This window comes from Ceratotherium simum, chromosome 11, assembly GCF_057802395.1.
Source record: "Ceratotherium simum simum isolate JZ-2026a chromosome 11, ASM5780239v1, whole genome shotgun sequence".
NCBI classification, from domain to species: Eukaryota; Metazoa; Chordata; class Mammalia; order Perissodactyla; family Rhinocerotidae; genus Ceratotherium; species Ceratotherium simum.
In genome coordinates this window covers 24,136,050-24,151,453 of record NC_141910.1, presented here as the reverse complement: position 1 = coordinate 24,151,453, position 15,404 = coordinate 24,136,050, and the positions used below count along the sequence as shown (strand labels likewise).

Sequence of the window (15,404 nt, the reverse complement as noted above, 5' to 3'; positions counted from 1 at the left end):
GAATCATTATTGTAGCTTCATATACTACAGCATAAAACATATTCCACTGCTACTAGCAGTCAGGGCTCAGAAATCAAATGTCTGTGGAGTGGAGTGGAGTGGCTCAGGTGTAAGAGGACTAGCAGGCACTGTGGCAAACTGGAGAGCCCTGCATAGATGGGGCTGCAGGTGCTTAGCTCCAGCCATGTGTTTCTGTGCCAGCTTACTGTTGCCAGACCTTTAAAATGTTCAAGAGAAGATGTTAATATGCAGTTACCTGATTTTTAGATGGTAGTAGTCTATGCACATTTTTTTTTTGAATGTAGGCAACACTTTTATGGGCTCAGCTAAACATACCTGTGGGCTTCAGCCTGTGGGCATCTTTTTACAACTTTTGATTTACGTGATCAAATAGACAAATTTTATTGATTTGATTATGAATTTGTTTGGGAGGTGAATTTTAGCTTTTTGGTGTCGTTTTCCTGTCAATCTTCATCTACTTTGGTGTATTTGCCATAGGCATATTAGTAAAGTATAATTGTAAAATATTGTCTGTAAAATGATACAGTTTATACTATTTTTCTTTCAACAGTTATCTTAGGAATATAACCCCACTATTTTTACCCTCACATCTTTATCATAGCAATTGTAAATGTATTTCATGCTTTTAATATCTCAATGATGACTCTTCACTGTTGGATATATGCTTGATTTTTGCAGTATTCTTTAGTAAAACCTCATTTATGTGTCCCTGGGTTTAACTATAATGCAGTTTGAAAGTTCTCTGTTTTCCTTCTAGTTTTCAAAATTTGGGCATTCGATGTGTAAAGAAAAAAGAAGTAAAAGAAGCTATTATTTCAAGAATAAGGGCAGGAATCAATCCTTTCAACGGTAAGTATGTTTGATATAATCATTTCTATTATTTGGATATTGACTTATTTGTGTAAGTGATTTCTATTTGTATCTTAAACCTATGTTTTAAAAGCTGTCTTAAGTTCTGTGTTCACTTTTCTACTTGTTGACTTATACCTGTATCTGAGGAATGAAGTATATTTAAAATCTTTCCGGGGCCAGCCCAGTGGCATAGCGGTTAAGTTCGCACGCTCCGCTTCAGCAGCCCGGGGTTCACAGGTTCGGATCCTGGGTGCGGACTGATGAACCACTTGTCAAGCCATGATGTGGCGGTGCCCCATATAAAGTAGAGGAAGATGGGCACAGATGTTAGCCCAGGGCCGATCTTCCTCAGCAAAAACAGGAGGATTGGCAACGGATGTTAGCTCAGGGCTAATATTCCTGACCAAAAAAAAAAAAAAAAAATCTTTCACAGTTTGGAAAAAAAATTCTTAATGCAGACTGGGCTTTCTGGTATCAGTGGAAAGTGTCATTGTTTTCTATAAGAAAACTCTTTCAAAAATGTTTGATTCTCATCGACTGTGGCCTTTTGCCACTCCAGCTGACAATATACACTCCCCTTTCTGACTGTTGAATAGGCACTGTGGTTATAAGGTGTTGGAGTACGTTTAACTCAAGGGCATATTCAACAGTGAAACTTAATCCCAATGTGAGAGAAGAAGTGTAGAAATAGTAGAAGCTGTACAAAATATTTTCAAAGCTTATTTGTGTTTATGGCTAGATATTTACTGTTTAGTGGATTTTGTTGGGGATGGCACTAGCTGGTGTAGCACCTGGCAATTGTAAGCACTCTATATTGTTTGAATAGATAAAATGACTACCAAGCTAAATGGTGGCATCCTGCACTACAGTAGTCTTCATTGTAGTCCTCTGTAGCTGCTTAAATATGCATAATTCAGGAATTGAACAACTATAAAATTTTCAAAGAATAAATTTCTTTGTTATATTTAAGACGTACTTATATTGTTGGTTTGCCTTTTTCCTGGATGTGTAAAAATAATTTAAGAGATATGATGATAATTTAAGAAATATGCTCATAGACAAGTACTGTGTTTTTATGAACCATAAGATCAGCATCTCTTTTCTCTAAGTCTTTATTTTTCATACAATTTAGTATAATGCTGAAAGCGAAAGTCCCCTTCTTCCCCTTCAATCTTACTCATCAGAGGACACTACTGTTAAGTTTCATGTGTATTTTTCTAGAATTTCCTTTATACATGTATAGTCGTATGCATACATATAAATTTTATATGAATGAAATCATGCTATACTTCCTATTCTAGTGCTTCTTTTTTTCCACTCAGGAATATATCTTAAACATCTTTCCATGTGAGTACTTATTTTAACCGAGTATTCTGTTGTTTGAGTAGACCATAATTTATTTATCTAGTCATCTATTAATGAACATTTAGGTTATTTTCATTTTAAAAAAGCTCCATTGAGTATGTACTTTGAGCTCTTGTGTGATCATTTCCTTAGGATAAATTTTCAAAAGTGGAAAATTCTGGGTCAAAAGTATGCTTATTTAAAATTTTGATTCATTGCTAAAGTAAAAGGCCACACTTTTAAATTCTAGAGGCCCCTAAGTCTAGATGTAGTATGAAACAGGGATAATGTAGTATAAAACAGGAGGTTATAAATAATAGCTACCATTTATTAGGTACTTTTTGTATGTCAAAGAGTAAATGTTAAATGCTTTATCACGTACACTACTTTATTTAATCATTACAACAACACCCCTTTACTGAAGAGAAAACCACAGCTTTGGTTATGTAACTTTCCCAAGTCATATGGCAATTACAAGTGGCGGAGCTGGAATTCATATCCAGATCTCCTGACTCTGGTGGAAAGGGGATTAAAGAGGAGGATGCAGGAGTCAAGGAGCAGATGGGCCATCTATGGAAGTCATTTGGTTCTTTTTTTTTTTTTTTTTTTTTTTACCAATTCACCTAGGCATGATGTTAATAACAAACACTCATATAGCACTTAGAATAGTTCCTAGTACATAATAAGTGCTTTACATATTTTACTCCATTTAATTCTTGTAACAACCTATGAAGTAGGAACTATTATTATCTCCACTTTATAAACAAGGAAGTGAAGGCATAGAACAGTTAAGTAATTTTCTCAAGGTCGTGTAGCTGGTGAATGGTGCAGCTAGAATTTGAACACAGGTAGCCTGGCTCCCAGGCTCGTTGTCTTATCTCTGCTGTGCTGCCTAGATGAATGGAGACTTGGGGAAGGAACAATCCTGCTAATTGATTCTTCGAAGTATTTGTGTTTTCTGTTTAGTTTTTTGGTTTTTTGTTAACATCCATTCCTTTCTCTAGACCTTTTGCTATCTCCCTAGTTTTAAGTATTTATCATTTCATAATTTGAACTGTAGTAATTTTCCCCTCATTAGAATAATCTTAGATCAGTGATTTAGCACATTATTGTGATTAAAAAGTTGCAATGGCTCCTTAAATAGTTTAAAAATTAAATGGCCCTGAATTGAAAGTCTTCCACATATAGCTCCAACATGTCTTTCCTACCTTCTCTTTTGCTGCTACTCTTCATGAACCCTTCAATATTCCAGAAAAACTGTTTTGTTCACCCACCCTGACCATGTCTCAGTCCATCTTCTCCATTCTTCTCACCTACCATTGTAGGAATATAAGCTTATATCATTTTTAGCCTGGACCATTGTTGATAGCCTCTAAACTTGTGTTCCTGCCTCTATTCTTGATCACTCGCCAAGCATTTTATATACTCTGCATCCAGTAAGATCCTTCTAAAACCAATATGAATCATTTCAGAACTCTGATTATCATCCCTCAGTGGCTCCAAATAATTCTCAGCAGTCGTTCTCAATTTGAGTGTGCATAGGAATCCCTTAGTACTTGTTAAAAATGTAGATATCAGGCCTACTAATTTGATAGGTCTATTATCAGATAGGTCCTACTAATTTGATAATTCTCGTGGGGGCCCTGGGACTCTGCACTTTAAGAAGCCTCTAGATCCATGTTTCCTAACTTACTTGACTGTGATTCACAGTAGGAAATAGGTTTTATTTCTCTGCTCAATACATATACACATGCACACATACACACCTAGATAAAAAAACAATATTCTTACTACATGCAATGTACTCTATTTCATTCCTTTCAGTTCCATTTTTTATTTTTTAGGAAAATGCTTATCCAACCCACTAAGTTAATTTTCTGACCAGTGGATCCCAAACTACAATTTGAAAATCTCTCTCCTAGATGATTTTGATGCAGGTGATCCATGGATCTCACTTTGAGAAACTCTGCATTACTTGCTAGATTCAGCTTCTCAGGCATGGCATTCAAAGCCCTTCATAATCTGATCCTTGTTTTCTGCTCTACCTTCACCTCTGGCTTTCATCCTCTGCCTCAACTTCCTGTTCTCCTTCCCCTAACGCTGAGTACACACATGCACACTTTGTTTTTGCCGTCTGAACTTTTTCCATTCTGAACTATGTGCCATGTTAGAAGAGCCATGTTCTTCTCGCTACTGCACCTTTATATATGCAGTTGAATGGAATGCCCTAATCTACTTGGTGAATTCTTGCTGCTTGGCCTTCAAGTTTAAGTTTAAGGGTCACCTCTTTCAAGTTTTCCGGGACCTTCCCATACAGACTGAGGTATTCAGTCTGTTTTCCCAAAGTGCTGTACATATTTCTGATATGGTTTGCTATAACTTTGTTTACATGTTTCTCCTTCACTAAATCTTGAGACTCTGAAGTGCTAAGGATAAAAAACAGCAATGTTAGGAGCTGGGAATCTATAATTAGGAGGACAAGTTATAAATTTAAACAGGATTGTTGGAGTAGGCCTCATTCTCTATTCTGGTACAGTTTTCATGATAGAAATAATAATAATTATTTATTTTATTGTTTTCCTAGAATATTGAAATAAAACCTAAAATGTGCATTTCTAATAGTAAGCAAGGCAAATAAAATCTATCCCCTTGAAAAAACTCAAAACACTAAAAACTAATTTAAGTAACTTGAACTCAACTGTAGAATTATCCTTTCTTTGGTTGTTTATTTTCAGAGTATACTAGTTTAAATTCTACCACTTAGAAATTTGTCAGAGCTGAACTGACACTTTTTTATAGATGTATCCCTTGACATAGGAAAATTCTACTGGTAAAGAATTATAAGAGCCTAGCTAACTTTGCTTTTCTGCTATATATTTATGATACGTAGAAACAATGGAATTGGAAGTGTTTAGCAGAATAGGATCTACAAATTCTGGCCTAAAGCCTGATGCTATCTCATTGTGACGGTCTGTTCTCTAAAGATCAAATATCATGTGAAAATACAAAGACTACTAAAAATTATTCTTACTTTGCATAGGATTATTTTGTATACTATATCACGTAGTATGTTTTAAGGCCATTCCTTATCTTTCTTGCATTAGTTCTTTAAAATAGGAACTGTCTCTTGCAATTAAGGATATACAGCAATCAAGTAGTGTTAAACTTGACAAGGCTTTATGTAAAATATTGTTCAAATTGTCTGCTGTGCACTGAAGTCTAAATTGAGTGAGGAATTAAGGGCTCCAATGTCAAATTTTAACAGTCTACTTAGAACAAAAGAATGGCAGTTAGATTTCATAGAGTACTCTTACTATAAAAGAAAAAAATGTTAAATTATCATTTTCCAGCTACGTATTTAATGATATGTAAGGAATTCTAATATTCAGTGATTAAAACCCATAGGATTTTGACAATAAAGAATTTGCAATTCAGTTTTACTAGGCATTTTACCTTTTTTCCACGTACAGGGGACATTGAGTTATTATGAGAGCACAAAGACCGTTTTGCAGTTGAGTTTGGGGGATTATTTTATATTGGTAATCTGAAAAGGAGTACAGTTTAAAAAGACAAGTAGTCTCTAACATAAATTCTCATCTCGAAAGTCTGATTTAATACAGGAAAATAAAAGCCTTTCCTCACAATTTAAAGCTTAAAAAGCAAGAAGAAAAAAAAGACTCTTGTGTACTTCATTATCCTTTCTTCGTTATAGCTACTTTAGTTTTTCAAGCCGTCTTTAATTACCCTCAGCAGAACTTGAGGCACTTCTTTTATGCCTTCAGTAGTCCTTGAAAATACTCCCATTATAGCACTTTTCATGTTATATTATATAATTTTAGTTTATGTACCTGTTTCTCATGCAGACACTAATCTCACTAAGAGCAGGCACTGTCTTTTCATATCTGTATTGGGCATTTATTTTAGTGTGTAGCACATAATAGAAGCTCAATAAATATGTTAAAAGAATGAGTAAATTAAAGATAGACTGCTATGACCATTTACCTTTTTCCTGGCACATAAGCAGCTAAATGTTAGCTTTTATTATATTATATATATGGGATAATCTATGTGTTTTAAGTAACAGAAATTAAATGAATTATAACTAAACTTTATATTTTTTCTTAAATGAGACATAGCTCTTAAAGTTGTTAATTTATATACTGTGTATTTTTGCCCTGAGTTTGCTTTTATTTCAGTAATATTTAACAGTATTAGAATTTCAGAAATATCACATCTCTAGAGCCTAGGAGATATTATAATTGATTTAAAAATTTTAATCCCTACTTCCAAAAGAAATATATCATGATAAAATTCTTATTAAACACACATTGATTTTAGGACTAAGGAGTGATCTTTACTTCTAAAGATGGATTAAGGAGAACAATTGTTACCTTGTATCCTTTTGATCAAGTATAACGGGAAATTTTAAACTAGTTAAAGAGGAATTTAAGAGCATTTGATTGGTCTCATGCTTCCTTTTGCTAGATTTTGCATATGTTAAAATAGTACCATTTTTCACCAATGCAGAATAAAATATTGCATTTTGTATTATAGAATGATATGTATATATTAAAAAGCCTACAGCAAGCATTATCCTAAATGGAGGAAACATCAGAAGCATTCGCTTTGAATTTAGGAGTGAGAAAAGGATGTATGCTCTTGCCACTTCTCTTCAGCGTTGTAGTGGAGATTGTAGCCAGTGCAGTGAGACCTGATTGAAAATGAGGAAATAGAACTGTAATTATTGGGAGCTATTATTTACAGTGAAAACTCAAAAGGATATACAAAAATAAGTTTAAAGGGGTGAATGGATGTAAAATTAATGCACAATAGTCAGTTACATTTCTGTACATCATTGGCAGATAATTAAAGGAAATATTGTCAGAAAATATAATCTAAGAAATGATCAGGATTTCTTTAGGAAAAATTATAAAATTTTATTTTGAGATAATAGAGGACACCTAAATAGATGGAGAGGTATATCATGTTCTCTAATATCAATATTATGAAGGTGGCATTTTTTTACCAAACTGATGTGTATAGATTCAGTGCAATTCCAAACAAATTCTCAAGGAAGTTTTTCATTAAATATGATAAGATGATTCTGAACAGGAAAAGGAGGATACTTTATAGAAGAGGAATGGGGATGAGAAACTGACCTTATCAGATATTAGAGTTTAGTATATGTGCTGCCGAAGCAAGCACAGATATTAGGGTTTATTATGAAGAGGTACTAATTAAGGTAATGTAGTATTGGGGTAACAATAGACAGATTGACCAGTGGAGTAGAAATGAGAGGCCAGAAACAGACCTAAGAAAATATGAGACTTTCGTTATGACAGAGGTAGCATGTCAGGTCAAGAAAAAGAGAGGAAATATTTGATAAATGAAGCTGGAGAAAGTGGTTAAGTTGGATTCCCTGCCTCTCCCCATATACAAAAATCGGCTGAAATTGGGTTAAAGGTTTTAAACTAAATCAACACTTTAAAAAAACTCTTGGTAGGAAATATTGGTAAATAGAGTTTAGTCCCTAGTGTATTGAAAGACAAGACACAAAGTGTTTTCTATAAAACTGTTGATGAGTTTGTTTTGGTTCCTTTTAGAATTTGTTTGGTTCCTTTTCTAATAGTTGCAAGTTTTCTACTCAACTCTCAATCTTGTCTTTTAACTCCTTGAATTCATTAAGTATAGTTATTTTAAATCATATGTCTGAAAACTTCATTATTTGGATCCTTTGTGGTCTGTTTATGTAGCCTGTTGTTTTTCTTTTTTTTCTTTTTTTTTTTTTTTTTTTTGTGAGGGACATCAGCCCTGAGCTAACATCCATGCTAATCCTCCTCTTTTTGCTGAGGAAGACCGGCTCTGAGCTAACATCTATTGCCAATCCTCCTCCTTTTTTTCCGCAACGCCCCAGTAGATAGTTGTATGTCATAGTTGCACATCCTTCTAGTTGCTGTACGTGGGACGCGGCCTAAGCGTGGCCGGAGAAGCGGTGGGTCGGTGCGCGCCCGGGATCTGATCTGAACCCCGGGCAGCCAGTAGCAGAGCATGCGCACTTAACCGCTAAGCCACCGGGCCAGCCCTTTCTTTTCTTTTTTAAAAACCCACTTTATTTTGTCTCCTTATAGGCCTGGTTATTTAAAATAGAATAACAGTCATTCTATCTGAAAAATTGTAAAGATTTTAGGCCTAGGATGTTATCATCTCCTTTCAGAAGATTTTCTTGTGGTAGGTGGGTAGTTACACTAGCAATCCCAGATCACCAAAAATCAGTGAATCACTTAGGTTATTTGAAGCTGGACTTTTTGTCCCTGTGAGGTCTGGTATCTTTTCAGGTCACCCTTACTCCTAGGGTGTAGCTCCTCCAGAGCCCCAACCAAGGCATTGGGCATTTATCAGATCCTCCACCCTTAGCAGACCCTGAACTCCTTTATTTTTCCCCTGTAGTCCATTGAGTGTTCATCTCAACTTCTCATCCTCTTAGCCACTTATTACAAAATTGGCAGGCCGTATCTGGAAAAAAGAGCCCTCTTATTCTGAATTTACCTCTCTGGGTTTCTGTGATATTGTGATTTATAGTAAGAAATGCATATTTGGTCTTCATCCCTATTCCTGGCACAGAGCTCCTGAAACCCTTAGAATTTGCTAAGTGATAAGAGCAAAAGAGGTGAAAGGTGTGTCTTTTGTTATACATAAGCACCTTTCAACCACACCTGAGTTTATGTTAATGCAGTGACTTGAGGAAAACCCCTAAGGATGGGGGTCTCTGGTTGCCTGAGGAACCAAGCATGTTATTAGAGATCTGGAACTTTCAACCTCATCTCCTGACCTTCAGAAAGCAGAGAGGGGCTGCAGGTCAAATTAATCACCAATGGTCAATAATTTAATCAATCATGCCTACAAAATGAAGCCTCCATAAAAATCCTAACTGAAGGGGTTTGGAGAGCTTCCAGGTTGTGGACATGTGGAGGAGCTGGGAGGGTGGCACACCCAGAGAGAGCATGAAAGCTCAGCGCCACTTCTACATACTTTGCCTGTGCATTTCTTCTGTCTGGCTCTTCTTGAGTTGTATCCTTTTATAATAACTGATAATCTAGTATATACATTGTTTTCCTGAGTTCTGTGAGCCGTTCTAGCAAATTATTGAACCCGAGGAGTGGGTCATGGGAAACTCCCCAATTTGTTGCCAGTCAACAAATGACTGCAAGGTGACAACCTGAACTTGCAGTTGGTGCCCTAAGTGTATGTGGGGGAGTAGTCTTGTGGGATTAAGCCCTTACTTGTGGGCTCTGTGCTAACCCCAGGTAGTGAGTGTCAGACTTGAGTTAAATTGCAGGACACTGAGTTGGTATCCTGAGAGTTAGAGAATTGCTGTGTGTGGAAAAACGCACACACATCTGGAATCAGAAGTATTGGTGAGTAGAGAGAAACAGGGATGTTCTTAGTTTTCTCTTCCCACCAACGCAAAATGTCCTTGATCCCTTTCCCAGTCAATTCCCTCTCCCTCCTCTGGCCCCAGTCACCTGTTAATTCGGTTTCTGCCACCATCAATTAATCTTTTCTAGAATTTCATGTAAATGGAAGTGTGTAGTATATATTTGATATCTGGTTCCTTTTGCTCAGCATAGTGTTTTTGAGATATATCCATGTTGGGGTATATATCCATAGTTTGTTCTTTTTTGTTGTATGGCGATCCCAGTTTGTTTATCCAGAGGTTCATTTGTAAACTTGTCAGGAGCACTTAGCTACTGATTTTTTGTGTGTGTATTGATTACTCATCTTTGGAATTGAGAAACATTAATATCTTGAACTCTAAATTTATAATGCTGTTAAAAATTGATTTTGAAGAAGTAGACCTCATGCCTACATAATTGTGCCAGTAGAGTATGCTGCTGTGATGCAGGTGTTCGTATCACAACGTTTTGACCTTTTAGTTGTACAAATATATTCTTATAGACTCCTTCAAATGAAGGCTTACGAATGCTGATAATGGGATAATTTTAAATGTTGTGATAGCTACTGAGACTGTGAATGTAGTTTAAATAAACACAGTCAAAATTACGTTGCTTTTTGGTTATTGCCTATAAGACTAAAGAATTTTGGTTTTAACTGTGTTTTCAAACTTAGTATTTCAAATTTTAATATTTTTTTGAAAAATAAAAATTTTCATATAATTTATTATGTGTATTTCATCCTTTTTAAAAATATGGCTATGTTATTTATGATTTATTGCTATAGCTTATGGTATTCTTTGAAAAGGCAGTAATATTTTCCTTTGGAACTGGATTTCTTTTCAAATATCAATTTAACAAACTGTCATATTCTGTCATGAAGAATGGGTTTTTATATTTTTTCAGAGCTGCAAAATTTTCCTGCTGTAGTGTTTGTTTTTAAATATTTATTTATTTATTTATTTAGTGTGTGTGTGTGCATGCGCGCGAGGAAGATCAGCCCTGAGCTCACATCCATGCCAGTCTTCCTCTTTGCTGAGGGAAGACTGGCCCTGAGCTAACATCCGTGCCGATCTTCCTCCACTTTATATGGGACGCCGCCACAGCATGGCCTGACAAGCGGTGTGTCAGTGCGCGCCCAGGATCCGAACCCGGGCCACTAGCAGCGGAGCTCGTGCACTTAACCACTACGCCACGGGGCCGGCCCCTGTAGTGTTTGTTTTTAAAGCAAACCTAGTTTGCACATAAAATTTTTTATGGAAACTAGCTACCTTACATCATCTAGTATCCTCTTGGTATTTAATCCCTAAAATATTAATCTAAATTTTAGTATATATTCCTGTGTATGTCATTTTTATGCAAAACATGTAAAATTTTCTAATAGAGTTCAGTTCTTAAGAGCATAGGTTCTGCATTCAGTGACCTGAGTTTGAATTCCTACTCTGCCACTTCGTAGCTGTGAAACTTTGGACAAGTAATTTCATCTCTTTAAAATCAATTACTTGGGGGCCAGCCCAGTGGCGTAGCAGTTAAGCGCACTCCGCTTCGGCAGCCTGGGGTTCGCAGATTCAGATCCCGGGCGCACACTGATGCACTGCTTGTCAAGCCATGCTGTGGCGGCATCCCATATAAAGTAGAGGAAGATGAGTGCAGATGTTAGCCCAGGGCCAATCTTCCTCAGCAAAAAGAGGAGGATTGGCAACATGTGTTAGCTTAGGGCTGATCGTCCTCACAAAAAAAATCAGTTACTCATCTGTAAAATGGGCATGATAGTACTCTCGTACAGATTTAGGAGATAATTTACAGAGTTCTTAACAAAATGACTGGACTAAATACATGTGTGTTGAATTAGTGAATTAATACCTATTCTCTGTTATGTATAACCTGCAATAATTTTTGTAAAAATTTGATTTGTTATTAATGTCAATTTGGGATTCTGCTCTAAACTCCAGATGACTGGGATAGTTACTTCCTGATCGTGGCCATAACTTAATGAATATTGTTAGTGACTACATGATGATAATGATAACAAGCATTCTTGAGATTGTGTACCATTCTGTTTTTGTTAGTACAGATTTGGATGCTGCTCAAGGGTATTGGATATATTGGGCAGGGAGGAGGACCTAGCAGGATTTTAGTTCTCTGTAACTATTTTACATTCTTAAAAAATATATATACTATTCAGTCCCTGAATCACAGCTGCTTGATATTGAAGATTGTGACCTCAATGTGGTGAGACTATGTTTTCAAGTTTTCCTCCCTGATGAACATGGTAATTTGACAACTGCTCTACCTCCTGTTGTCTCTAACCCAATTTATGACAACCGTAAGTACTTTATTTTCTTGTATTTGCAGCCTTAGCTTGTTTTTCTAAATAGCTTAATTTTTTTTAAGTATTTTGGAAATTAGAAAAAGAGTATGTTCATTATAGGAAGAATTCAAACATTACTGAAATGAATAACAAGGAGATTAAGTCTATAATCTCATCCTCCAAAGATAATCACTGTCCTCAGGTACATAGTTCACCAGGTCTTCATATATATACAAATACATCGTCATCATCATCATTATTCACACAATATTTTTGACAACTTTAAAAAAAATCATCACTCATCTTTTTCTAAGCTTATTTTTTTCTCTTAGCAAATATCTTGAACCTCTTTCCCATTCAGGAACCTTATTCTTTTCAGTAGCTGCATATTTCCTTATGTGGCTATATCATACTTTTTTAAAATCATTATCCTGTTATAAGACATTTGGTTTGTTTCCTTCTCAATTTTTTGTTTTTGTTCTAACAAATTATACTGCAATAAATATCCTCTATGTGTATATCTTGTGCAAATACGTCTCTAGCATAAATTTGCAGAAGTAGAAATGTTGGCAAATGCTAGATCAAAGGATATGGATATTTATAGTTTAAAAAGATTATGAAATTGCCCTGAAATATTTTTATATGTATGTGTGTGTATATACTCTTACATATGCATCCACCAATGGTGTATGAATATACCTGTTTTGCATGTAGAAGGATAGTGGGACGTAGGGCTGTAAAAGTAGATCAGAGTATCCTCATGATGGAGAACTTTGAATGCCAGGGGAGAGTTATTGGATAATATTGACCAGATAAGAGGAAGCATGAAAATTGCATTGCCAGAGGATTACGGTCATGATTTAAGATTAACCTGGTAACAGTGTGTAGGATGGATTGAAAGAATCAGAATTTAGAAGCAAGGAGATTTAATTAGAGGACATGTCATTGCCTGGAAATGAAGTCACAAGGCTCTATAAACCAGGTTGGGCAATACAGTTAGAAAGGAAAGGGACAGGGCCGGCCCCGTGGGTTAGCGGTTAAGTGCACGCACTCCGCTGCACTCCGCTGCACTCCGCTGCTGGTGGCCCGGGGTTCGGATCCCGGGCGCGCACCGACACACCGCTTCTCTGGCCATGCTGAGGCCACGTCCCACATACAGCAACTAAGAAGGATGTGCAGCTATGACATACAACTATCTACTGGGGCTTTGGGGGAAAAAAATAAATAAATAAAAATTATAAAAAAAAAAAGGAAAGGGACAGATGTGGATGCTTAATGTATTTAGTGTCCTTAATTTATTTATACACTAAAGCTTTTATCTATGCTATAAATTGTTTTCTTAAAATTCTCTCCATCAAAAAGAAATAATATATATTATTAAGGTAGCAACCCATTAAAAAAGTCCTTTATATTTAGGTGCTCCTAATACTGCAGAATTAAGAATTTGTCGTGTAAACAAGAATTGTGGAAGTGTCAGAGGAGGTGATGAAATATTTCTACTCTGTGACAAAGTTCAGAAAGGTATGTATTTGATTTTTTGTTTGCTTCATTGAATTCAGAATATATTTTAGAGTAATAAATGCATTTTACTTTGTTTTCCCATGGTTATTTCTTTGCTTTCGTATTCACTAGATGACATAGAAGTTCGGTTTGTGTTGAATGATTGGGAAGCAAAAGGTATCTTTTCACAAGCTGATGTACACCGTCAAGTAGCCATTGTTTTCAAGACTCCACCATATTGCAAAGCCATAACGGAACCAGTGACAGTGAAAATGCAGTTGCGGAGACCTTCTGACCAGGAAGTTAGTGAATCTATGGATTTTAGATATCTGCCGGATGAAAAAGGTATGACTTTTTGGTGGTAATGTTTTATATATTTCTTAAAGTTAGTCTACTGCTAATAACATTTTCTTGCAAGATACATTTGAATACAGTTATGTTTCTTCATAATGTACGTTTCTTTTCCTGAAAGTTTCAGTTGATTCTTGACTAATTGATGTTTATGCTCTTTGCATCTCTTTCCTAGGAAAGGAATCTGGAATAATTTCAAAGTGTCTAAACTGCTTATCAATATTTGGTTTATATTTGAGGTTCTATTTTGGTCTTTATTGTGCCCTTTATATAGATGGCAGTCTTGCCACTCAGAGAGTGGTCTCCATTTTCCTTATCTGCCTTTATTGCAATAGTTGACATTGTTGACTTATAGATGTTAAAACAAGATGAATATTAAAAACTATTTTTTTAGTAAGAGAAAAATACCCTTTACTACTGACTTGGGACACACTCTGCAACACTTATTAAATGCGTATTATGTACATTTATTTAAAACATTTTCTATATAGGAGTAAAATACCTGTTTGTTTATTAAAGGAGAGGAAGCATAATCCTATGATGATTCACATGCTTTCCTGGTTTCTTTCTAACCAGATACTTATGGCAATAAAGCAAAGAAACAAAAAACAAATCTACTTTTCCAGAAGCTGTGGCAGGATTGTGGTAAGAATATTTTGGATTTGTTAGCATTTAAATAGATATTTGGGGTTTTTTGCTTTATTCAGTTTTTCAAATTTTAACTGATAGTGTTATTTTTCAAATTACATTCAATAATGGAAAAACTTTATCACAGCAGTTAATTTTCCTGAAAGACCTAGACCTGGTCCCCTAGGATCAACTGGAGAAGGAAGATTCATCAAAAAAGGTATTTTATCCCCTATAGAGTCTTCCTTGTGATCAGAAAGACCAGTGCTTTGCACAGTATATTGGAATCCCATTCTTAGGAATGGTAACTGCTTCTTTAATATTGTCCACTCCTACAAATTTTTGCATGCTTTGGAAATTGAGTAAATTGATTTCAGCTTCCAAAGATCCTGTTGGAAACTGTGATTATGTTTTTGGGATTGTTTGAGAAATTACATTTCGTTCATATGGTGGTAATTTTATTAATTACATTGTGTCATGGAAGAAATGATTTAGATCTGGCCAGTCACCTGTCTTTGCAAATTAAAAAGTTTTATAGGAACACAGCCGTGCTCATTTAATTACATGTTGTCTATGGCTGCTTTTTTTGCACTACAGTGGCAGAGTTGAGTAGTTCCAACAGAGGAGATATATGGCCCACAAAGCCTAAAATATTTACTATCTGGCCCTTTATAGAAAAAAAAAAGTATTCAACTTCTGGTTTAGATCATTCAACCAGAGTTAATTATGAGTCTTTTTCCCCTTACGTTTTTTTTTTTTTTGGTGAGGAAGATCAGCCCTGAGCTAACATCCATGCTAATCCTCCTCTTTTTGCTGAGGAAGACCGTCTCTGAGCTAACATCTATTGCCAATCCTCCTCCTTTTTTCCCCAAAGCCCCAGTAGATAGTTGTATGTCATAGTTGCACATCCTTCTGGTTGCTGTATGTGGGACTCAGCCTCAGCATGG

The 15,404-nt window shown here is 35.8% G+C and overlaps 1 protein-coding gene across 2 annotated transcripts in view; it reads left to right on the top strand.

Moving 5' to 3' along the window:
* REL (REL proto-oncogene, NF-kB subunit) overlaps positions 1 to 15,404 on the top strand; it is a 41,924-nt gene that overhangs the window by 15,874 nt on the left and 10,646 nt on the right. Inside the window, exons 4-9 of one of the 2 annotated variants that reach the window (XM_087436710.1) lie at positions 779 to 870; positions 11,854 to 11,994; positions 13,396 to 13,500; positions 13,612 to 13,824; positions 14,407 to 14,475; positions 14,609 to 14,677. In XM_087436710.1, the coding sequence (XP_087292836.1) occupies positions 779 to 870; positions 11,854 to 11,994; positions 13,396 to 13,500; positions 13,612 to 13,824; positions 14,407 to 14,475; positions 14,609 to 14,677 (689 nt within the window). Of the gene's footprint in view, positions 1 to 778; positions 871 to 11,853; positions 11,995 to 13,395; positions 13,501 to 13,611; positions 13,825 to 14,406; positions 14,476 to 14,605; positions 14,678 to 15,404 lie in introns of both variants that reach the window. The other variant, XM_004435656.3, reaches the window with a different exon arrangement.